The sequence below is a fragment of the Girardinichthys multiradiatus genome, chromosome 11 (assembly GCF_021462225.1).
Source record: "Girardinichthys multiradiatus isolate DD_20200921_A chromosome 11, DD_fGirMul_XY1, whole genome shotgun sequence".
Lineage (NCBI taxonomy): Eukaryota > Metazoa > Chordata > Actinopteri > Cyprinodontiformes > Goodeidae > Girardinichthys > Girardinichthys multiradiatus.
In genome coordinates this window covers 19614716-19638873 of record NC_061804.1, presented here as the reverse complement: position 1 = coordinate 19638873, position 24158 = coordinate 19614716, and the positions used below count along the sequence as shown (strand labels likewise).

At 39.2% G+C, this 24158-nt stretch overlaps 3 protein-coding genes across 3 annotated transcripts; all 3 read right to left on the bottom strand.

The window, feature by feature from the left end:
• Nucleotides 1-989: 989 nt before the first annotated feature.
• On the bottom strand, nucleotides 990-3146 carry LOC124876623 (claudin-4-like). Its single transcript, XM_047379549.1, has one exon. It carries the CDS (start codon nucleotides 2591-2593, stop codon nucleotides 1661-1663), a length of 933 nt encoding a protein of 310 aa, XP_047235505.1. The 5' UTR covers nucleotides 2594-3146; the 3' UTR covers nucleotides 990-1660.
• Nucleotides 3147-8311: 5165 nt separating this feature from the next.
• LOC124875820 (claudin-4-like) lies at nucleotides 8312-12062 on the bottom strand. The gene is made up of 2 exons (XM_047378201.1): nucleotides 11681-12062; nucleotides 8312-9745 (listed from the first exon to the last, which is right to left on the bottom strand). The coding sequence occupies exon 2, from the start codon at nucleotides 9669-9671 to the stop codon at nucleotides 9045-9047; it is 627 nt and encodes a 208-aa protein (XP_047234157.1). The 5' UTR covers nucleotides 9672-9745; nucleotides 11681-12062; the 3' UTR covers nucleotides 8312-9044.
• Nucleotides 12063-15502: 3440 nt separating this feature from the next.
• On the bottom strand, nucleotides 15503-24152 carry LOC124875916 (claudin-like protein ZF-A89). Its single transcript, XM_047378339.1, has 2 exons — nucleotides 23612-24152; nucleotides 15503-16590 (listed from the first exon to the last, which is right to left on the bottom strand). Exons 1-2 carry the CDS (start codon nucleotides 24088-24090, stop codon nucleotides 16017-16019), a joined length of 1053 nt encoding a protein of 350 aa, XP_047234295.1. The 5' UTR covers nucleotides 24091-24152; the 3' UTR covers nucleotides 15503-16016.
• Nucleotides 24153-24158: the final 6 nt, after the last annotated feature.

Here is a 24158-nt window from a genome sequence, read left to right as displayed (position 1 = left end):
GTTCAATATTTTTTTCACTACAACTGTACAGTCATGGCCTTTAAGGCGCAAGTGTTTATGTTTACAACTTTTCTACAGACTTTTTGTTTGCACTAAATGCACTATTACGAAAATGTTTTGCATTATACTGTTATGCTTTTTTATATTGTTTTAAGTTAAGCAGGACCGAGGTCTTTTCAATAGTGGTTTATTTATTTTAGAAGGATATTTGTTTTTGTCTAGTAATTTTATTTTGCAAAAAGAATAAATTATTTTATAAATTGCTGAATAATTGTTTTTCCATGGATATTTGTATCAGTCAAAACATGCATCGAATTAAATTTGGGTTTGAGTCCAATGTTTCCAAAGTCATTTCGCACAAAGAAAAAGGGTGAAAAAAATCACCAGGTTGGTAGAGGTGCAGACAGTGGGGTTGGACGGCCCTACCAGGAGGTGTCCCTTATTTATTTATCAAGGAGTTGGCAACCCTAGAGCCAGCCCACACCGAAGCACCCGGCCGCAGACACCGAGAACCACAAGTACACCAGCGGGCAGAGACTCCAACCACCGGCAGGCGGTGTGGCAGGGAGGAAGCTGATCCAGGAGAGGGAGCAGTCCAAGACCCAACCTGTCGCAAAACAAACAAAAAAAAAAAACAGGCACACACAGTCACAATCACCCACCCTCATCCATACACAAAATCACTCACACCCAACGTAAGGATAAACAACAATCAAAAAGCTGTATCTTTGACATTTTGGACAATAGTAATAAATTTTGTCTGTAAAATGAGTCTGCTGTTCATTTGAGTCAGCAAAATTAAAACATGGTTCACTGAAACTCAGTGAAGAATCCTCTGCAAACATCCTGCTTCCTCCTTCAACACTGTTATGATCTCTGTCGAACCAGTTTGTCCAGAAGCTCCTAACAACAAGCAAGCAAGACTCAGAGTCCAGGGGGATTCTCAAAGCCTCTTTTTTTCTTAATATGTAATGAATGGAAAAGAGAAATTAATGATAAAATAGGTTTATTCAGATTTAGTCAATTTATTAAAAAGTAAGATATATTTTCTCTGTAATCTGTTTAAATAAAATAAAAATACAATCACATTTAAATGTTTTAATTAAAAAAAAGCTGAATATTTACAGAAACCTTTGTTGACAAGAAAAAACAAATTGTGTGATAAGTAAGGCATTTTATGACAGCACATTTACGTGTGGTAATGAGAGATTAAAAAAGCACTAAAAATAATAATTTATTAAGCATGGATCTGTAAAATAAAATAAAGCTAAAAGCCTGAGGTAAAATATTACATTCATATTCATTCAGTGCATTTAAACACTAAAGGACAGCTGATGCAGCATAGTATGCAACATTAATATGACAAGTTAAAACCAACAATTCAAGTTAAACAAGTTCATTCACCTCAAATTATACATCCTTCTCTTGTTTTACTTGCCACAGTCAGTTCAAGCACATGTGCAATGTTAAAACTTCATTTTGGGTCCTTTATCTTGATAAAAGTCCTTTACATTAAATGCAATAAGAATAGTTCTAAATCAAACTTTATGATCTACTCCTGTTCTATGAAATAACATGAAATATTAAACTACTTCATCTAAGTGATAGCAAACTAAATCCAGAATAGAGTACAAAATGTTCCCTTCTTTTAGTGGTCAGATCACAGGAATGTTTTTGTTGGGTTTCCTTCTGCATCTGTATTCTCACTGGCAATTGAGAAAGTTTCATCCAGCTCAGCTCGTTTCAGCTGAGACTTTGTTGACAGTGCCTCACTTTGTTCTGACTTTCTGGACTCAGGTCTTTTCATCTGAGACTTTGTCGATGGAGCCCAGGATTTCTCTGAATTCTCTGCCGGCCTTGTGTAGAGCTGAGGCTTCTCAATTTGGGGTGCAGGAGACATGGTTCTGATGGGGTGAGCCATTGCTGTTGGTGCCCTGGCGTAATAGGAGCCTGCCCGGGTAGACCCATTAGAGGATCGGACTGCTACGTAACGAACGGAAGGGCTCTTATCCGTGTTGCTGACTTTGAGTGGGCAAGCTGAGTTGATGAAGAGACCACCTCCCAGAATGAGCAGAATGGCCCCACCCCAGCCAATGTAGAGGCAGGCTCCGAGCTCCCTCTTCTGAGCATCTGACGATGAGCTGTAGAATGTCTTCATCACCGACCCGGCTGCCCATGCTGTGGGGATTAAACTGAGCAGCCCCGTGAGCATCAGCACCACTCCTGCTGCTAGAGCCACTTTTCCCTTTGCACCACCTCCTTCCTTATCCATGAACCGGGTGCATTTTCCACCCACGAAGGCCAGAATGAGGCCAACACTGCCTGTAGCGACGGCGAGGACCATTAGCAACCTGGCGGCCTGTATGTCTGCAGTGAGAATTAGTTGGGACTCGTAGGGTTTACACTGAATATGTCCTGTGCTTTGAACCACACAGCTCATCCAGATACCCTCCCACATAATCTGGGCTGTCACAATGGAGGTGCCCACAAAGGCGGACACCCTCCACATGGGCAGCACACAGCTGATTAAGACTCCTGCCCAGCCCAGAAGGGACAAGGCGCTGGCCAGCAGCTGCATCCCCATTGAGGCCATAATGAGAAGATCTTTTAAGCTGCTGGAAAAATCCTCACAGACCTTTCAGAAGCGCCTTTCTTGATCCCTGCGTTGCTTGTTTTGCCTTCAGTCTTTTTCTCTGTCTGTTCAGTCTTCTCTGCTCTCTTATCGGCCCTTAACATGTACTGCCTCTTTCACCTACATCCATTTCTGAGCACAGACTTGTTTACAGTGTTAAACTTCTTTGCGGAGAGAAGTTAGTCTGCTGACAGTTTCGGTTCCTCTGCTATCCTCTGGTATCTTTTTTTTGGTTCCAGGTGTGTCTCTGTTCGGTTGTGCTTTGTTTGTTGACAGGATATTTCCATCTGCCACTGCCCCTCCCCTTTCTGTGTCCCTCACTGGAAACCTCCACCTCCCCCTCTCGACCTGTCCCTTCTGTCTAGTTTCCTCTACCTGAGAGAGCTCTGTGTCACCTGAGCGGCTGTTGCTGTGTTACTGGTCAGGTGTACATGTGCCACACCTATTCTACTGGGGAAAGAAAAGGGGAGGAAGATGACCGAAAGTGCTTACATCATCCATTCCCACTCATTATCTTCCAGTGTTTAGGTTAGTATAGCAATTATTCATTAAATTATAAATAAAGGAAACAAGTTGTACAATTAAATTAAGAGCAATCGATCTTGAGAGCCAATTAAGAACATTGGCCTTGATATGGTAAAAAATAAAGCTAAAACCATTACAACATAATGTTTTACATATAAACATCATGTTTGTGTTGAATTAACTCAAAAGAAGAAGCCGTAATTACCTATCAAGAATGTAGAGTAGCTGTTCTGATGTTTCTGAAAAGAAAAGAGGAGGAATGTTAGCTAGAATTTCCTGGGACAAAACCAGTTTCACCCAAGCAGCATTCACTGGGGAGAAAAACCGGTTTGAAACACGGAAACATCTTTCCACCCTCACACACTGTATCTACACACACAGACACAACAGAGAATGTTTTAATTTGACGTAAAATAATTGTTACTCCTTTTGTGTTTGGGCTGTTAGCAGTGATAGTTTGTATATTCATTTATTTTAATTCTTAAAATGTAATTTATTGCTAGTTTGTAGTTTTACTTAGTTTTTTCCTTCTCCACTCTCCTATTTTGGTGTTGCCATAGTGAAAAGCTTTGAGTGTGTTTTCTCACATATTGTCCAGACTGTTTGAAGTTCAATGACCTATTTTAGACTGTAGTGCTCAAACGTATGGTTTTTGTGGTGGAAAAATGTGTGGTGAAAATGTCACACAGGTTGTATACTTTACACAAGATCTTCATGAGTTTTTTTCATCTTGCATGATGTTTTAAGAAGGATGATGTCAGTTTCTGAGTTTGGATCGGACCAAAGTGCAGACAAGAGCTTGGCAGCCGCATAATTAAAGGAATCTCCATCTTTAATTAGCAATCTCGAGGAAGTCGCAAAACACAAAGAACTGATCAGGGAAATGAAACATGGCAGAACAGTGAGTAAATAAACAGAGGAACCAGCAGGGAACAAAGAACACAGACCAACTAATATGTAATCACAGGAACTAAGAACAGGTGTGACAAGCTGGCAGGGAGGCAGAGGGGAAAGATGGAACTGATTAACAACACAGGGAAACAGAACTAAACAAAAGTTAACACAAAACACAAACCAAGTCCAAGGATGTCATATCATGACAGATGACATCCCCTCTTTTTACGCATGGTCCAACCCATGTATCAGTTTTGCAAAATGATTAAAAAAAAGACACTTATCGTTTAAACAACAACATTGTTTAGCCAAGTGTATCATTGCTAGTAGCAGCCAGAGCACATTTTTGTTGAGGCATTTCTGTTATTAGGTATAGTATTCTTTTTTTTAATTGTTTATTTTTATTTATTTATTTTTTTTTTTTTGGGGGGGGGGTTGTATTTTAGGTAAAGGATTCTTACTTTTTTAATTGTGTATCCTTGTTCAAATAAATGACATTCCTTTATTGATTTATTTTAAGTTTCATGGAGAATTGATGCCTCACGACCCTGAGGCATTGATATAAACATGATGCCAGCTTTCTGCAGAGAGATTGAAAAATGCACTAAATATCTTAAATATATTCGAATTTGACTGACTGACTGACTGACTGACTGATATTTGAATTTATCAGTGAATTATTTCTAGCTTGGACAATAATCAGATTTAAGGGTGGCAATCACTAGTTTACAACTCTTCATTAGCCCATATCATATTTGCTTTTAGCCCAAAGTTCATAAGGGGCTGCAGACAACAAGGTTTTGCCAAAGAAAATGTTTGGAACAGGACCCATCCCTTTGAAAAGTTTGAGCTGTTGGGGAAACTGTAAGCAAGGCTGTGTTTACATTCCAATACAACACAGAAGTGGTTAGTTTTTTCTGTCTTCCCTGAGGAAAAATTAATATTTTCCATAAAATCTAGTGTCTCTTCATCATCCATCCAATAATGGGTGCTTGCTGTTCTTCTCCTGAACTGCTTCTGCCAGCAGCAACAATGGCAGAGCTGGGTGAAATTGGATGGATTTTACCAATTTTCTTCCTTTTCTTATGTTGTAAATTTGCCCTTACTGTTCAGTCTCTGTTTTTTGTTATTATATTTTACCCTGCATGCTTCTATATGCCTGTCAGTTTGATGTTGGTACACCTGAATTTACCCACTGAGGTACTATAAAGGATATTTCTATTATATTCTATTAACATATGATAGTTAGCTAGCTAGTTAGCTAGAAGGGTTGAAGACAGGCCTTGGTAAAATATTTTAAGACCTTGAGAATGTGTTATCTGGTGAAACCAAACTTCCCGTTCTTGGCCACAATTCCAAAAGATACACAGCAAATCTAAAATCACAAATTTAACACCCTCAGAGTTAAAATGAACACTTTCCCAGGGTTTATATGGGAACCACTGGCAAAGTGTTAAATTAACACTTTTTATTTAGTTAGAATTATTAACACTAGGCAGTGTTTCTTAACAAACTCTTACAGTGTTAAATATTAACACTACAGGATGACTTAAAATTATTAACACTGTGACAGTGTTGTCTAATAAACTCTTAAAGTGTTAAATATTAACCCTAACCCCCTAACCCTAAACGCTCACCCTAACCCTAAACTCACCCTAACCCCTAACCCTAACCCTAACACCCGCTACACGACCGAGGACGTTTCGAAAAAACATTTAAAATTAATTGGCTACTTAACCTAAATTGTTCAAAACTATATTTTAGAGAGGAATTGAGTTTAACGTTATCCCACGATGTCTTAACATGACACAAAATAAACGCTAACATTCGGGCAGGTCTGCTTAAAGTTAGCAAAAAACGGCGATGAAAACTTGTTATAAATGCCAATAAATTTTAATCTGTCCCCAAATTTAGAAACGAATCAGCGTAAACACATTTTAATAAAAGTAGCAATGGCACGATGACTAATTTGTGAAATTTTACTCACCAGTCTCTCCTTCTCATGCGCCATGTGAGTGTGAGAAAATGGCTGCTGACAAATTCCTTCACGAGGGGTACCTGTCCAAGTACCCGGATGTTCAAAGTGTCAGTCATTAGTGTTAAATACCATCAACTCCGTGATTTGACACCAACACTCTTATGTTTCATTAGTGGAGAGTTGATACTACCAAAATCAACACCAATACATCAACACTTCACTCTGAAAAAGCCTAACACCAGCATTTTAACACTGATGAATTTGCTGTGTAAGTCTGGAACAAAAGAAAACCCTGTATACCTTTCAAAACATCATACCCACTGTGAAATGTTGTGGTAGTTGGATCATGATCTGGGGTTGCGTTTCTAAAGATGGAGCTGGGTTTATTTCTTCAAATACCAGACAGGTTTTTTTTATTTCAAAACTATCAGGTTTCTGCTGGGGGATTTTAAGAATCACTTCGCCTGAAGAAAATTTAAGGTAATCAATAGGAATAAGACGATTTTTCACATAATAATCCTTCGTTTTATGCAAGTCCTGTACTCTTTGTTGCCAAAAGTACACAGTTCCAGTTAAAATCCCAGTAGACATGGGCCAGTTTAGGTGAGTAGCTATTTACTAGTAGCTGTTTCTTGACATACAAGAATCAACACACATTTGCCTAACTTAAATGGCATGTTTTCTTGTCTTTCCCATTTTGTGGAGTGAATAGAGGAAATTGACTTCTTGGTGTGGCAATATTTATAACCCTGGCCAAACAGTCAAGGACTACTAATTTATCTTTTTACTATGTTTGTAATCACTCTAACTTTTAAAACATTAAAGTATCACTTAAAAATAATTTTTCATTTACATTCATTTTAACCAAATTGTTAGGTGTGCCAATAATTCTGACACTATTGCTTGAAGTAGGAAGTTTTGGCCACTTAACAAATGTAATAGTGTGAGATTATGCTGCTGCATTTCCCCTTTTTTTACAAGTCTTTACCAGGGTTGACAAAAAGTGCTGAAGATACCAGATTTGCTAAGTCACAGTGGTTTAATCATTGTTGCATAGCTGCTTTGCTGTTGGTGGTTTCTTTGGTTCCTTCAGTTCTTGTGTTAGTTCCAGTTTGTTAGGGTATCTATCATTCATGCTTGTGTAGCTCCTTTTGTCTTCCCTAAATAACACACTTTGCTTGACCTTCGCTGGCCGGTGTCCAGCATTTGGGCCCACCCACCATCCTCTTCCCACAGAACACATCATTTCTGTGTGTCCTGACTCATAATAATACATAGCACCTTTACTAATGTTTTTTATCACCATGTGTGATAAACACCAATGAATAGAGTTTATTGAAGTAAAATCCATTTATCTATTTAGCTAAGATAGTCAAAACTCATCCATGGTTGATGCCAGGAAGTAAAATTGGTCTTAAACATCTAACGTGCTTTAGGATTGTAGAAGAGAACAGTGCATTCACATAGCTGTATACATGTCTCCTGCTTCTTTTGCGTACTTTTTTCTTTGCAAATAGCCTTTTCATACAGTTAAGCCCAAAATTATTCATATCTCTTCCAGATTTGAAATTATTTTATTTCATACCAAGAGATTTTATTATTTTTAAGATAAAAAATATAAAAGGAGTATCAATTTGGGAAAACAAAGATGAGTTAGTTTTATTTACATTTTACTAAGAATGCCACAAATGGTTTATTCCATTACTAATAATCAATGGAAAAATCTTTCTCGGCATTACTGCAGGCGAAGCGTTCTTATAATTGGTGTCCACCTTTTTTCATGTTTCCTCTGATATTTTAACCATTTTAATTGTTGATGATGAACTCCAACTCTACTAGGTTGAAAGGCCTTCTTGTCATTACTCCAATCTTCAGCTTCACCAATAGATTCTCTATCAGATTCAAGTCTGGAGTCAGGATGGGCCAATCCAAATGGTCAATATTACTTCTTCCCAGAAGAAAAATCAGTTTGAATCAACAGAAGAGAGGTTTGGTATTCTGGCTTGGCCCATTCTTAGAATTTCTGCATTTGTTATCACCTAATTGCATGGGTGAGCCCTTGAGGAGGAGCATGTTCATTCAATCCCCAGATCTACTTTCCTTACTGGCACACCATTTGTTTTTCTTTTTCATCTTCTTTTAAAATTTAGATTTGGTATCTTCCTTTTTTAGTTTAGTTTATTTTTTTCCTTGCTCACTACCATGTTATCTTGATTTGAAAAGCCAATTAAAATTAAGTAAATAATCCAAATAAACACATCAAATAAAAACATACCAATTCATAAATTTTTATGGTCATATTTTTATTTCAAATATGTTTTGTTTTCCTTTTTAATTTGACAGTTTTCCACAGACCATCTTGATAAACTACAAGAAAAGAGTTATCCATGGGAACAGCGTAGTCTTTCACTCTTGTTTATACTTGGCCGTGTTTCTTTAGCAGGCAGCAAACATTGTCTCAGAACTTGTTTGAGAAGATTCCATCAACAAACCAGATCTACTGAACTTTTTTTCCTCGGCCCCTCTTGTTGGTGTAATAGAAAGAAAAACGACAGCCGTAACAGTTGACTTTAACTTCATCATTAGTTAATCATACAGAGTAACTAAAAAAGAAACAAAACAAAAAAAAAAGAATCCTCAATGTGCAATACATTTAGAAAGATATAATAGCTAAAAATCCAGATCAGCGATTACATAAGTAGAGATTACCCTGTAGACATGTTCTGAGTTATAATCAATGAGGATACAATACCAAAAAAAGGAAGCTATAATGTTTTTTTATATGAAAAATATCTATATTTATGTATTTGTATGTGTTTACAAATAGAGAATCAAATTGCTGCTCATTTCAAAATATAAATGATTATCACAGTATGAATCTTTAAAGACTACAACAGATATTTAATTCATTGTCCCTGCCAAAGTCTCTCTCTGTTTCTCCACATCTTCAACAAATATAAGATTTTTCATGAAATCTTATTTTGTCTCCTCTCTACCCGACACAGTTCTTTAAATCTAAACGTAGGCCTTGCTGCTGTCCACAGAGCGAGCCTTGGAGTACCCAACGTCGTAGTCGTTACGGGGGGGACGGGAGCAGCAGAGGAGCCCACCGCCGATGAAGAGCAGTGCAGCAGTGCCCCAGCCAATGTAGAGGGAGGCCCCAAGCTCCCTCTTCTGAGCCTCGATCAGGGTTGGGTTGTAGAAATCCTGAATGATTGTGTTGGCAGTCCAGCAGACGGGAATGAGGACCAAGAGACCCGCAATGATAAAGATGATTCCTGCGGTGATGGCCACTCTGCTCTTTTGAACTTCCCCCTCTATGAAGTTGGTGCACTTGCCTCCCACCACGCCCAGTATGATACCAATGACTGCAACAATGATGGCCATGATAACAAGTGCTCTGGCGGCCTGCAGGTCTTGAGGCAAGGCCAGAAGGGAATCATAAATCTTGCACTGCATCTGGCCTGTGCTCTGAGTCACGCAGTTCATCCACAAACCCTCCCAAATGACTTGAGAGGTGACGATGTTGGCACCGATGAAGGCCGTGACTTTCCAAGTGGGGAGGCCACAGATGATGATGACTCCAAGAAAGCCGATTATGGCCAGAGCCATACCCAGGATCTGTCTTCCACCAGCCACCATGTTGAAGCTCTGTTGCTGTCTTTAGAGATGGAGTAGCGTCTTCCTGAGAGCTGGAGAAATTTGTTTGTTGCAACCTGGGTGGGTAGTGGTTTTGGGTGCCAGTTTTATTGAGAGACAAGAGGTCAGAGGAGGAGTTAGTGTCGTCTCTGAGCCGAAACTGGTTTGTGAGGATTCTCACCTAACCGGATCTTTATAAAATCAATGAACAGCAGAGTTTCATAGGTGCACTTAAAGAAAAACATAGAAGTACAAAATAGCTACAAACTGTTTGGCGTCAGTGTGTCCTGTTAGTCCTGCTGATTTAATTTACCTCTGAAATCTTCAACAAATTCTGGACAAATACAGTAACCACACTGTTAAAACAGGTGACCAATGCAGAAAAAAATGCAACTTCTCTACTACAATCTTAGTATCTGTATGTTCAGTATCTGCTCCTTAATTATTCTGCTAAACTGTTTCTGACTGTGTTTTCACTAAATAAATCAAATATTTAAATATCACTAGTGAAATGAGAGGCTGTTATATACAGGTACATAATACAAAACATGTGTTACCTAATGGAACATTTCAAAATTAATTGCATGTCTAAGTGATACTCAGCGTATTACATGCAGGTGTTTGGGAGTGCACGTCACAGCTTCCGGCAGAAACAGTCTTACAAACCAGAAAAAACATTCTGTTGGGAATTTTGTTTTTACCATAAAGCAACTGGCTACAATTCTAAACCAAAATATTTCCTTTTATCAGCCAAAGTAATAATTAATTTCTGTAATAAACACTCCACATACAGTGCTATGAACAAGTAGTCGCCGCTTACAGTTATATTCTGTTTTTGCCATTTTGTCTCGCTTAAACGTTTCAGGTCATCAAACAAGGAATTTTGTAGTGGAAGTGAGGCCAGCAGTGCTTTAGATGTTGTTCTGGGATCTTTTATGACCTCCTGAATGAGTTGTCTGTGGTTTCTTGTAGTAATTTTGATAGGCGAGACATTCCCAGGAAGATTCGCCACTGTTCTAGGAGAATTTGTTGTTGATAATAGCTCAGTATGGCCAACCTTTCCAGACTAATACACCTCAGTAACGTTTCTATGATGTATTCTCTAATCTCTTTAGATTTGGACAGAATGTTGTGATTTAAGATTTTTAAGCCTACTTCATATTGCCAGGCTGGTTCAGGTTAAGTGATTTCTTTATTTTACATGTCTGGCTGGTATCAGGCCTGGTTGTGGCAAGTAAAATGAAAAAATGTGGCTTAAAAAATTAATAAAGGGGCAATAAATTTTCATATAGGGACAGGTTGGTTTGGATAGGTTTTTTTACTTAATAGATTAAATCACTATTAAAACAGCTTTTTACAATATGTTTTAAATATTTAACTGACACAAGAAGACAAAACAGAAGAAGGCTTTAACAGGTTTCTTTGTCCTACTTCCCTATGTCTAAAGGGATTGCTCAATCCAGCTCTCCATCTAACGGGTCCGGACTTCCCTAAACCTGAAAGATCTTACTAAGCAGGTTGACTGAAAGTTCTGTTTAAGCTGGTGTCGGGAAATGACTTGCCTAGCCTCTGACAGCCTTCATCCAAAAGTTTCGCCCTTGATCAACTGGAGGTCCGGGCGACCGAGTAGCCTATCGCAGTCATCCACACCTTCGACAGTCACTTTTGTTCACGGCTGCTCATTCCCTAATTTACAACTGGCTCTTGGTACATGGGCTAGGTTAATTTTAGTGGCTCAGCATGAGCCCCAAGGGCGCTGTTTTAACAAACTTGGCTAAGGCAACCTATAAAAACCTCCTAAAATATCTTAGAACCAGGCAACAAGACTTTTTACCACCAATGAAAAACCAAAAATAAGGTGACTCAATTAATTGAACGTCCACGATTTAACTAGAATTTTATATGCTTTCTTTAATTAGCAATGCTTATGCAGGGGTCAGTAACAGCTTCAATTCAGCAACACGTAATAATTTCAATAATATAAATAAATCAATCAATTCAGCCTGTCTTACCCTGATACTGAAACTATTAAGTTTGGAGAGGTTTTGAAGACGGAGGCTCATCCATGCACCTGATGGAGAAGAATTATTCTGGTAACAACGAGTGGTTTCTTGAAGGGAATACGACTTAATCTTCAGTTTTCTTCCTTTAAGAGGCAGGTACTGATGCTCCAGGCTTCAATGGTTAAACAGGATCTTTGTTGTCATATGTCTCAGAAGACAGTAGTTTCCAGAGGCTGAAGAGTTGAACAAAACCAGGAAACATAAATAAGGTTGGTTCAGGACTTCCAGAAGCCTGAAACTTAGAGCAATCAGCTGTTCACCTATCAAGTTCACTACTGTTGTCTGGATAAAAAGGCTTTAGATGACATCAGATTCTTAATCTCGAGACACAGTCCTTCTAAGGCAAACGGGTTGATCCTCTTATTAATTCAGTCGATCAGCTGGGCTGTGTCTCTGGTCCTCTGATTCATCTGTAGCATCTCTCCGATCTTGTTCGCTGGTCTTCTGCGAGGAAAACAACCAACTAGTTCCTCTATTCTTGCCCATTTTATAGAGAATTTCCACCAAACCCTTTGTGCTCATTGGCCAGTGGTTGCTGCCATGGCTGTCCCATTGGTCACCCATGACATAAGGTGATTTTTTGGAATTTCCCGAGTCGTGTCCATATCAGACTTGCCATCATCACCTCAGTCCTGAGCTGTCTGCTGGCCTCTTATTTGCCCTGTGCCCCCAGATCAGTCCAGTCTTGTGCTATAAGCTACAGCTCTCACTTCCCCAATTCCCTAACATCTGCTCTATCCCTGTCTCACTCAACATTACACTTCCTCTTAAACAGAGGCTTTAATTCTTATATTGGTGCTGCTCAAACTTTTAGTTACAGCGTTTACTTCATTTACAGTTTAAAACCATTACTTAAACTTCATCCTTTTTATTCATGCACCACACAACATTATCTCTTTCATATATAGCTGATTGAGAATGTCAAATGTCAAAGTTTTTTTTTGTTTTACGCTAATTCTCAGTTCCTAACCACATTTCAATCATACATCTTTTAACTTGTTAATCAAAGATTACTAATTTTACTCAATACATGTGAAAGAATATAAAATCATCATACATCATTTCTTTGGATATACTTGTTTATATTTTTGCAAAAGATAAGACAGATAACATGTGGCAGATATGTGCCTCCACACAGGCCTCTCCAGTCTCTCAGCTCCAGAATATGAGAACAAGCTTGTTTCACTCTCCACTGCTTCAACTGTGTGTTTTAATAATTATTACATGGATTACACATAAGGATATAAGGATATTTATTGTAATTTTTATGAATTTAACTGTGAGCAGTTAATGAATGTTGCATGGATTACATGGAAAGATCTCACCTTATTTCTACACAGGGTAAATACAAACCTGATAAGAACACAAGCTACTGACGAGTAATTATTTTATAGTTATTTACCTGATAGATACAAACATAAAATAGAACTCTGATAGAATAAAATCAGCATATGTGTAGTATGAATATTTTCTGATACAAACATGAAGAAAGTTATAAATTATATTTCAGTTAAAACATTAAAATATTTACAAATTTCACCCAAAAATCTCGCATTCTCCTGTATTTTTGAAAATCAAGAAATATCCATGTATTTTGTTATCACAATGGAAATAAATACAATTCACAACATAACCCGATACTACAATACCAAGATTCGTAAGGTACATATTCCATTGAAACTATAGTTTCAAAACATGTGAAGTTGTTGCTTCATTATGTCATTCCTAAGGATCAAATGAATCCTCCCGTTTAGTGACATTTCACTTCCTGCTCACCAGCTTCACCCTTTTCTCAGAAAATGGTCTACAGGAAAAAAATCTGCAAAACTGAAAGCCGGCAGCTAAATGTCACACCCAAGTCTTCAAAACAACAGATCAAAAACTGCTGGATGTTGTCATGAGGGCACGTCCACTTCTGATGTATAGTAAATATAGTTAGAATCTGCCTTAGTAAAGGACGCTGTTTGTTGAAGTTCCTTAGACAAAGTCAATGCTGAAAAGACGATTTTTGTGAAATAGCGATATAAGACATCTTTATTACTTCCCTCTCCCCAGACACCTCCTCCAGCTCCCCTGGGGAAAGCCAGAGGCATTCCCAGGCCAGCCGACGGACATATGCTCCTTTTCCAGTGTCTCTATTTGACCTTGTCCTGCTCTACTCGGCCCGCGTTGCGACCATCCCTGCTCCTGTGCAGGTACGATCAGGGCTGAGTATGGACGACATGTGACATGAACAGACTGCTGTTCACTGATTTGCCATGGGACCAGGAGAAATTAGAATGTATTTAAAAGTCTGCAGTTTTGTGCTTTAAAGTCCTTGTCCTGAAACAAAAACCTTTTCATAAAACCCAAAACTGTAACTTCTTCAGTCAAACTTTGAAGGATTACCAGTTTAGACAGCAGTGTCTCTCCTCCTCTTCTCCTGATGCCCCTTTACATCAAAACCCCTGAGCCTTATTTTAGAGGTTTTGGCTGTGCTCCAGATAATTATCCCAGTGAATCATTTAATACATGAAAAAAAATTAAAATAAAAATAAAAAAATATATATATATATGACATTCTTGCGAATGCGATAATATAAAAATTATTTTGTTTATTTATTTATTATCCTTTCCCACAGTTTACTTTAATGTGACTATGTCACAGCAGGACCTAAACTATTTACAAAATTGCTGAATATTTTGGAAAGGACATCACAAAGACAAAACTATAACATTTGTGTATAGAGCAGAAATGGTGTGTGTGAACCAAATCTTACAGTTTCAAGACAATTCAGCCAAATGCAAAGGAAATGTATGTAAACATATACATTTTGTTAAAGCAAAACATATAAAATGAACACCTGACTTCTTAATTAACCTGAGTGTGTATCTATGAGCACAACTCGTTTGCATTTCAACAATTTACATTCAGTTCTTATATTTTATATAGGTTTTGCTGCCCACTCCTGACTTTAAACACTCTGAACAGGATGTTGAGGCTAAATAATTTCTGTGTTTTGTTCTGGGCCTTAAAGTACAATGACTGGTCACGCGAAAACAACCATAAAAAACATGTCCACCGACACCCAATGTTTGTGTCTTTTAAATAAAATGTCTATTGATGGAAAGAGGAATTGTTAGATTTTTGCTTGATCTATAATCCTTGATTCTTTTCCCAATCAGCACCATAAGTACTTATAGGTCAAGGATGGTCTCTGGGTCAGTACTATTTGAAGTATTTGTGAGGTGTTTAAAATGAAGTCAGAGGAAACAGATGTAAGAAGAAGCTATATAAATAAAACAGTTATTTTCAACACAATTGAAGCTTATTTAGGCTAAAAGTGGGCAAGCCTCGAAGTGGGAAACAGGAAGGTTGAAAGTTGCTCTGATCCTTTTGAGCTTTTAACCTCCGTCTGCTGTCTAACTTGCTCGTCTTGGAAATGTTGGCAGCCTTTTGGAAATCTCAGAGTTAAGGTACACACCTACATTTTCTTGGGAAAACACAAAGAAACTGCTTTGTTTGTAATATCAAAGACAGTTTAAAATGTCAACTCCACAATCTTTTTTGTCTTGGTTTTAAAATAATGACCACTCTCTCACACACAATGAAATCAGAATAGGGTGAAATCATTGTTTGCAAGTTAAAACTTTACAAAAATCTGAGATCTGCCAGGATCATTGCAACTCTACTTATGTCTAATATGAAACAGTAACTTTCATTTTCTTTAAATTAGTTTAAAAAAAAATATTAAAAACTGGATTTTTAAAAACAAGAAAAATATACAGCACTTGTGTTTTAAATAGAAACATACCAACATTTATTTATAATATACAAAAATAATGGTCCGTTTGTTTAAACTACAGATTTGTAAAACATGTAATTCCAAAAAAGTAAAACTAAAAAGGACAATTGTCACCTTAAGAGTTCACAAGCAATTGAAGAAGTAACATTAGGACTCAATACTAAATATATAAGAACAAATGCAAAAAATATTTTCAGAATTTTGTAATTCTGAAACTCTTCTAAATAAACTTCAGATACATATATTTTCCTTCATACATGAATTGTCATACAACAATAAAACAAAGAAATAATTTATGGTGTACAATGATACTTTGTATGCAATCAATTGTCATTTTAGTGCAATTGTAAGTTGAAAAAAATGACAACAATGGAGCTCTAATTAAAGACTTTACCAGGTAAAGTGAATCTTCGTAAACAGAGTCTATTTTATATGTACATCTTCAGCCTGTTGGGATGGATGGTACAGCACAGTACATTCTTCTTCTTCTCCCCTCCTCTTCAGCACCTGTAGCTACCTGTCAGTAGCCCTCCTCCGATAACAAGGAGAGCCCCAGACACCCAGCCGATGTAGATAGAAGCTCCCAATTCCCCCCTCCTCGCATCTGTGGCCAGGGGGCTGTAAAATCCCGTGATGATGGTGTAAGCCGACCAGCTGACAGGAATGAGGCACAGGACCCCTGCGATGATAAACACCACGCCCCCAGATACACCGATGTTGGTTTTAGTCAGCCTGTCATAGTGAAAGAAGTTGGTGCACCGAACACCAACCACGCTGAGCCCGATGGCCACCACACTGGCACCAAGGGAGACACAAACGAGAGCCCGAGAGCCCTGCAGGTCCTGAGGCAAGGCGAGGATGGAGTCGTAGGTTTTACACTGAAGGTGACCTGTACTCTGCAGCACGCAGTTCATCCACAAACCTTCCCAGAACACCTGAGCGGTGACAATGTTTGCAGCAACGAAAGCAGTCACTTTCCACATGGGAAGAGCACAGATGAGAATGGTTCCCATGAAGCCGATAACTGCCAAGCAAAAACCAACAAGCTGAGTCCCCATGGTGCCAACACAAGTGTTTTCCAGAAAGTAAAAAAAAAATTGCAAGAAAGTCAACCTTGTGTTGACCTAAAAATCATTTTTCCAGCAGGTTTTGACGCGACTATGAACGCTGTCGAATCTGTGTTTCTGTCTGTTTATTCAGCACAGGTATGAGAACAAGTGGGAGTGGACTTACTATCAGGTTTCCTGTTTGTCCTGATTCCTGCTCGGCCTCAATAGTTCAGGGAAGAAAGTTCTTAACAAAAATGATTACATGTGACAAAAGTGCTTAGAGATGGGGTGGGCGCCTTTTGAATAGTGCTTGGGAGCTTGTTCCACAAGACAGAGGCCTGAAAACTAAAAGCCTGGCTTGCAGTCTATGCTTTAATTCATCCAAAAGATCTTCTGACCAGGTTGAGGCCAGTCAACCCCTTCCTCACCAAACTTGCTCATCCATGTCTTTATGGACCTTGCTTTCTGCACAGTTATATTGGAAAAGGAATGGGTTAATTGTGGGGTATCACAGGGTTCAGTACTTGGGCCAATTCTCTTTACTTTATATATGCTTCCAATAGGTAAAATTATCAGGCAACATAGAATACATTTTCACTGTTACGCTGATGATACTCAGCTTTACTTATCCATGAATCCTGATGACCCCAACCAGTTAGATAGACTACAAGCACGTCTTGAAGACATTAAAACTTGGATGACTTTAAATTCTCTGCTTCTAAATTCAGACAAGACAGAAGTTGTGTGGACCGGAGTCTTTGAAAAAGAAACTGCTTAGTCAATCACTTAACCTGGATGGCATTAAATTGACCTCCGATAATAAAGTAAAAGACCTTGGTGTTATTTTTGACCAGGACATGTCATTTAAATCCCATATTAAACAGGTTTCTAGGATTTCCTTCTTTCATCTCCGTAACATTGCCAAAATTAGAAATAACTTATCCAGGAGTGACGCTGAAAAACTAGTCCATGCATTTGTTACTTCAAGGCTGGACTATTGTAATTATCTACTGTCAGGATGTCTACAAAATGCAGTTAAAAGCCTTCAGCTGATTCAAAATGCTGCAGCAAGAGTTCTGATGAAAATTAAAAAGAGAGATCATATTTCTCCTATTTTAGCGTCCCTTCATTGGCTCCCTGTTAAATTTATAATAGTATTTAAAATTCTCCTCCTCACATATAAAGCCCTTAATGATTTAGCTCCATCATACATCAGAGATCTGATTGTTCCATATGTTCCTAACAGAGCACTTCGTTCTCAGACTGCAGGTTTACTGGTGGTTCCTAGTCTCTAGAAGTAGAATGGGAGGCAGATCCTTTAGTTATCAGGCTCCTCTCCTGTGGAACCAGCTCCCAGTTTTAGTCCGTGAGGCAGACACTCTGTCTACTTTTAAGGCTAGGCTTAAAACTTTCCTTTTTGATTAAGCTTATAGTTAGAGTGGCTTAGGTTATCCTGAGCTATCTTCCTTATTTTTCACCTCCGTCTTCTTCCCTCCCTGTTGGTTGGAGTAAGGGGGAGTCAGGTTTAACCTAAACCGGCTCAGTTATGGTTGAGGTGCAAACACACCCTCCATTTCTGCTACCTGTATAACCCCCTCTCTTTTCCAATGGTTATAATCAATCTGACAGAGAGAGGTATCCTAATCCTTGTGGTTTTTAGTATAACAATGACCATCAGTGGGCTCTAGATAGACACACTGTCTACTTTTAAGGCTAGGTGTCAGGTTTAAACAACCTAAAATACTTATAACATCACATCAAATAGTCAAGTTAAAGAAAAGGAAAATATATAAGATAAATCTATATTCAATTATTCCAACACTAGGCTTAACACTTTCCTTTTTAATAAAGCTTATAGTTAGAGTGTCTTAGGTTATCCTGAGCTATCGCTGTAGTTATGCCGCTATAGGCTTTGGCTGCTGGAGGACATAATGACCACTTTCACCCTCTTCGATACATTCTCACACTACTCTCCAATTTTGCATTATTTGCTGTTATTTCAGCTTTTAACTTTGTTCTCTCTCTATTCTCTTCCTAGAAGCTACACCTGGCCTGACTCTGTGTCTACCTGTGACACCTTTCTGGAGAGGGGAATCGTCCGAGCTTCTGCTGGCAACAACTTAATGCTCACCCTCTACCAATGATCCACATAGCCCTGTCTTTCAGTGTTTAACACTTTCTCTCTCCTAGACATGGAAATTGACTGAGCTTTTACTGTAAATAATTAAATGTGCTCTCTTTCAGACTCTAACCTTGAAAACTGGCTCAGAGTTTATCTGTTCTTTCTTTCTAGGTGAAACGACTAAAGGAGCTACATCCATTTACTTTTCCTTCCCATAGAAAGTACTCCTGGATCAGTGCTTCTTTTGTTCTCTTTGTGTCTCTGCTCTGTTCTCTCAAACCCCCAGTCGGTCATGGCAGATGGCCGCTCACACTGAGCCTGGTTCAGCTGGAGCTTTCTTCCTGTTAAAAGGGAGTTTTTCCTCTCCACTGTCGCTACATGCATGCTCAGTATGAGGGATTGCTGCAAAGTCAACGCCAGTGACTGTCCACTGTCTCTACATGCTCATCCGGGAGGAGTGAATGCTGCAGGTCTCTGACTCGATGCAATCTGCTGGGTTTCCTTAGACAGAAAAACTTTTTATCCAATTTGAATAAATAACTGAATCTGACTGCACTGTTCAATGATTAGGATTAATTGGAATGTATGTACCTGACTTCTGTGAAGTGCCTCGAGACAACATGTGTTGTGAATTGGCGCTATATAAATAAACTGAACTGAATTGAATGGGCCATCCCCAAACTGTTCCCACATTGTTTAGAGCAGGAAACTGGAACTTAGGGGACAAGCTCAACTCCTGAAAAGCGGCTCCACACCATAATTCCCTCTGCACCAAACTTTACACTCTACATACAGGTCCTTCTCAAAGTATTAGCATATTGTGATAAAGTTCATTATTTTCCATAATGTCATGATAAAAATTTAACATTCAAATATTTTAGATTCATTGCACACTAACTGAAATATTTCAGGTCTTTTATTGTCTTAATATGGATGATTTTGGCATACAGCTCATGAAAACCCAAAATTCCTATCTCACAAAATTAGCATATCATTAAAAGGGTCTCTAAACGAGCTATGAACCTAATCATCTGAATCAACGAGTTAACTCTAAACACCTGCAAAAGATTCCTGAGGCCTTTAAGACTCCCAGCCTGGTTCATCACTCAAAACCCCAATCATGGGTAAGACTGCCGACCTGACTGCTGTCCAGGAGGCCACTATTGACACCCTCAAGCAAGAGGGTAAGACACAGAAAGAAATTTCTGAACGAATAGGCTGTTCCCAGAGTGCTGTATCAAGGCACCTCAGTGGGAAGTCTGTGGGAAGGAAAAAGTGTGGCAGAAAACGCTGCACAACGAGAAGAGGTGACCGGACCCTGAGGAAGATTGTGGAGAAGGGCCGATTCCAGACCTTGGGGGACCTGCGGAAGCAGTGGACTGAGTCTGGAGTAGAAACATCCAAAGCCACCATGCACAGGCGTGTGCAGGAAATGGGCTACAGGTGCCGCATTCCCCAGGTCAAGCCACTTTTGAACCAGAAACAGCAGCAGAAGCGCCTGACCTGGGCTACAGAGAAGCAGCACTGGACTGTTGCTCAGTGGTACTTTTTTCAGATGAAAGCAAATTCTGCATGTCATTCGAAAATCAAGGTGCCAGAGTCTGGAGGAAGACTGGGGAGAAGGAAATGCCAAAATGCCAGAAGTCCAGTGTCAAGTACCCACAGTCAGTGATGGTCTGGGGTGCCGTGTCAGCTGCTGGTGTTGGTCCACTGTGTTTTATCAAGGGCAGGGTCAATGCAGCTAGCTATCAGGAGATTTTGGAGCACTTCATGCTTCCATCTGCTGAAAAGCTTTATGGAGATGAAGATTTCATTTTTCAGCACGACCTGGCACCTGCTCACAGTGCCAAAACCACTGGTAAATGGTTTACTGACCATGGTATCACTGTGCTCAATTGGCCTGCCAACTCTCCTGACCTGAACCCCATAGAGAATCTGTGGGATATTGTGAAGAGAACATTGAGAGACTCAAGACCCAACACTCTGGATGAGCTAAAGGCCGCTATCGAAGCATCCTGGGCCTCCATAAGACCTCAGCAGTGCCACAGGCTGATTGCCTCCATGCCACGCCGCATTGAAGCAGTCATTTCTGCAAATGGATTCCCGACCAAGTATTGAGTGCATAACTGTACATGATTATTTGAAGGTTGACGTTTTTTGTATTAAAAACACTTTTCTTTTATTGGTCGGATGAAATATGCTAATTTTGTGAGATAGGAATTTTGGGTTTTCATGAGCTGTATGCCAAAATCATCCGTATTAAGACAATAAAAGACCTGAAATATTTCAGTTAGTGTGCAATGAATCTAAAATATATGAATGTTAAATTTTCATCATGACATTATGGAAAATAATGAACTTTATCACAATATGCTAATATTTTGAGAAGGACCTGTACTGTAATCAGGCGTCCAGTTCTCCTGGTAACTGCAAACCCAGACCACTGAATTGACAGACAGAGGTGCATGATTCTTCACTCCAGAGAACAAGTCTTTGCTGCGGTGGTGTGCTGTAAACCAGTAGAAACAATGTTTTGCATTCCACTTGCTGATTCCATGAAGATTTCTCCAGACCCTTTCTCAAGCTAATCTGAAGGCCCATTGAAGTCTGTGCCAGTAACAAGCAGCTTTGAGATAGTTTTTAGTGAGGAAATTTCATAACTGGATCACACAGCTGGCATCCTAGTTACATGATCTTATAAATCCATTCTAATGAAAGTGATTGGAACACTTGAATTCAATGACTTGGATGGCTGAGCAAATACCTTTGGTAATAAAGTGTAGAATTAGGTGAATAATATTTAAGGAGGTTTTTGTGTCCATATTACAGTCCTTTGCAATAGTCCAGTCTGGAACTTATCAATTCATGCAGTTTTTTTTAGCATCACTTTGTGAGAAGGATTCTGAACGGATTTCATAGATGAAAGATTGCTACTCTTTCAAAACCAAGCCAGGGTAAAAAATAAAACTAAAGTTTCTTACTGTTAAGCTGGGAGTTTTTCCTCTTTGATCGTGTTTGCCAGTTATGTTGTGTTTTCTCCTGAGTGAACTGAATAGAAGTCAGTCATCCAAAATATAGGGTTGTTTGGGATTACTTAAACACAATTTTTAAAACAGCTCTTTGTTCAAAACGCTTCTCACAGTTAGCCAAACAGTCCAGACTGTTTATAAATACATTTTCTAAAAAAATGATTGGTTTTTGTTAGAGTAATTCCTGCCTTTTTTACATCATTCTTCATTGAATTTTTTTTTGCTGCCATTTGAATTTTTACTGCTTCATGGCAGAACTCATAACTGACGGAACCTAGAACGTCTTAAGCTTAGTGTCTGAAATAATGTGTCCCAAATAGTTATTTAAGCTTCTCATATTTAATTTGAAGTTCATCTGCATATTCCCTTACTTACCTCAAGCCCTCAGATCAGTATATACTCAAAAACAGAGGGAGTAGTTTTTCTCAAGATGGCGATAAAGCCAAGTTCTTTCTCACCAGGACATTTCATGTTTCACAAGAAATTTAAGAGCTGAAAGCTGAGAGGGAAGTCCTCATTGGTCCTTGCCACTGCAGCATACCTCAGAGTTGTAATAATGGCCACTTCTAGTTTCCAACCAATCACAGAATAGCTGTCTGACACCACACAAGAAAGTTCTGCCCTAATTAAATTAAGGGTCAAGAACAAGCCGCAACAGAATATTGGAGCCCTGGGAGAGAGAACAAATGTCTGTTCTTGCAGAGTACATGAGTTTCGTCTACTTCTCCTGTGGACTCCTAACCTCTCCCTCAGACTGTTTACAAGTTTTGGATGCGTTTAGTTGATACAGTTATTTTAAAAAGGCAAAATTGAAATAGTCTATTTCTGTAGATACATGTGTTTAGTGTTAAACATGTTTTTGTGGATTAGAGGGTTGTGTTAGTCCATGCTGCTGTTTCACTAGTTGAATGACATTGCCAATTGAAAACCGTCTAGATTTTAAACTTAGTAAAGGGTAGTTTCCTCTCCCAGTAATTTCCACATCACAAAGCAGAACTCCGTTAGAGTAAACAGCTACCCCAGAGAACACCACTGGTAGGAAGGAAAGACTGAAGCTTTAGTTTAATGTTTCTCTGGTTAATTGGAATGTTTGTTTCATCTCCCAGTTTTCATATTTTCTAGCATTAACAAGTTTCACTACCAAACTATTGTTACCGAGTTCGCAAGTACACATTCAATTAAAAGCCATCGTAGCTACACATTTAGCTTGGAAAGAAAAGACAATGCTTCTTAAAACCATGCCTGACATGAAAATTTAAAATTTGCACAGTTTTGGTCTGATTTCATGTAGTCCTGTGGACTCTGCTGTTGTGAGTGAAACCATCTGTTCAAGTCATAACTGTAGCAGGAGCTACTCAGGAAAGGTATCGGCCCAGTTTCAGGCACTACAAGGAATGGTGCCTCAATATCAACTGTAGTGCAGTACAACATACTGAAAGCAACCGCAACATTTGGAAACCAGCCAGCATTCAGTGTTGGGTCTATTAAATTATGTTTAAACATCTAGAGATGAAGTTTACTCACTACAGACCAACACTTAGCCAATTGAAGCATGTCTACAAGTTTTACCTCTCAAATTGTTCACCCAACAAGTGCTAAAGAAAGACATCTATAAAGCACCTGAGGGATACAAGGTTTTATTAAAAATAAAGTTTAAGATTATTAAAATCCTGGATTGGAGTTCAGTCCAGCTTCCACATACAGTACAAGTGCAGACATTTAGGGCGCAATGTGAGCATTTTTAAACATATGCTCCTGCACTGGCTGCTGAGCGTGGGGCAGAGTATTTAACAGTGTAGCGACGGTCCTCCTGCTGCCGGCACTGACAGCACAGGAGAGCTCCGCCAATGATCAGAAGGCCTGCTGTTCCCCAGCCGATGAACAGTGCCGCACCAAGCTCTCTCCTCTGAGCGTCCATAATGACAGGATTGTAGAAGTCTTTGATTATCCCATTGGCAGACCAAGACACAGGAATAAGGCACAGCATACCTCCGACAATGAAGAACACACCTGCAGCCATGGCTACCCTGCTCTTGGAGAGTTCATCTTCAATGCAGTTGGTGCACTTTCCTCCAGCAATGGCAAGCAGGATTCCCAGGAAAGCAACAAGGATTGAGAACACAACCAGGGCACGGGCAGCTTGCAGGGCTTGAGGAAGAGCCAGCATGGAGTCATAAAACTTGCACTCCATCTGTCCAGTGCTCTGCATCACACAGTTCATCCACAGGCCCTCCCAGAAGATCTGGGCTGTCACAATGGTGTTTCCAACAAAGGCAGACACTCTCCACATTGGCAGGGCACAAACAATGATGTCACCAACAAATCCAATACTTGCCAGGAAGATGCCAAAAATTTGGAGGCCTGCAGACGCCATTTTTGCTTCAGCTGCACCAGGGATGGATAATACAGCCAAACCTCATCTCCAGCTTTTGTATCTGCAAG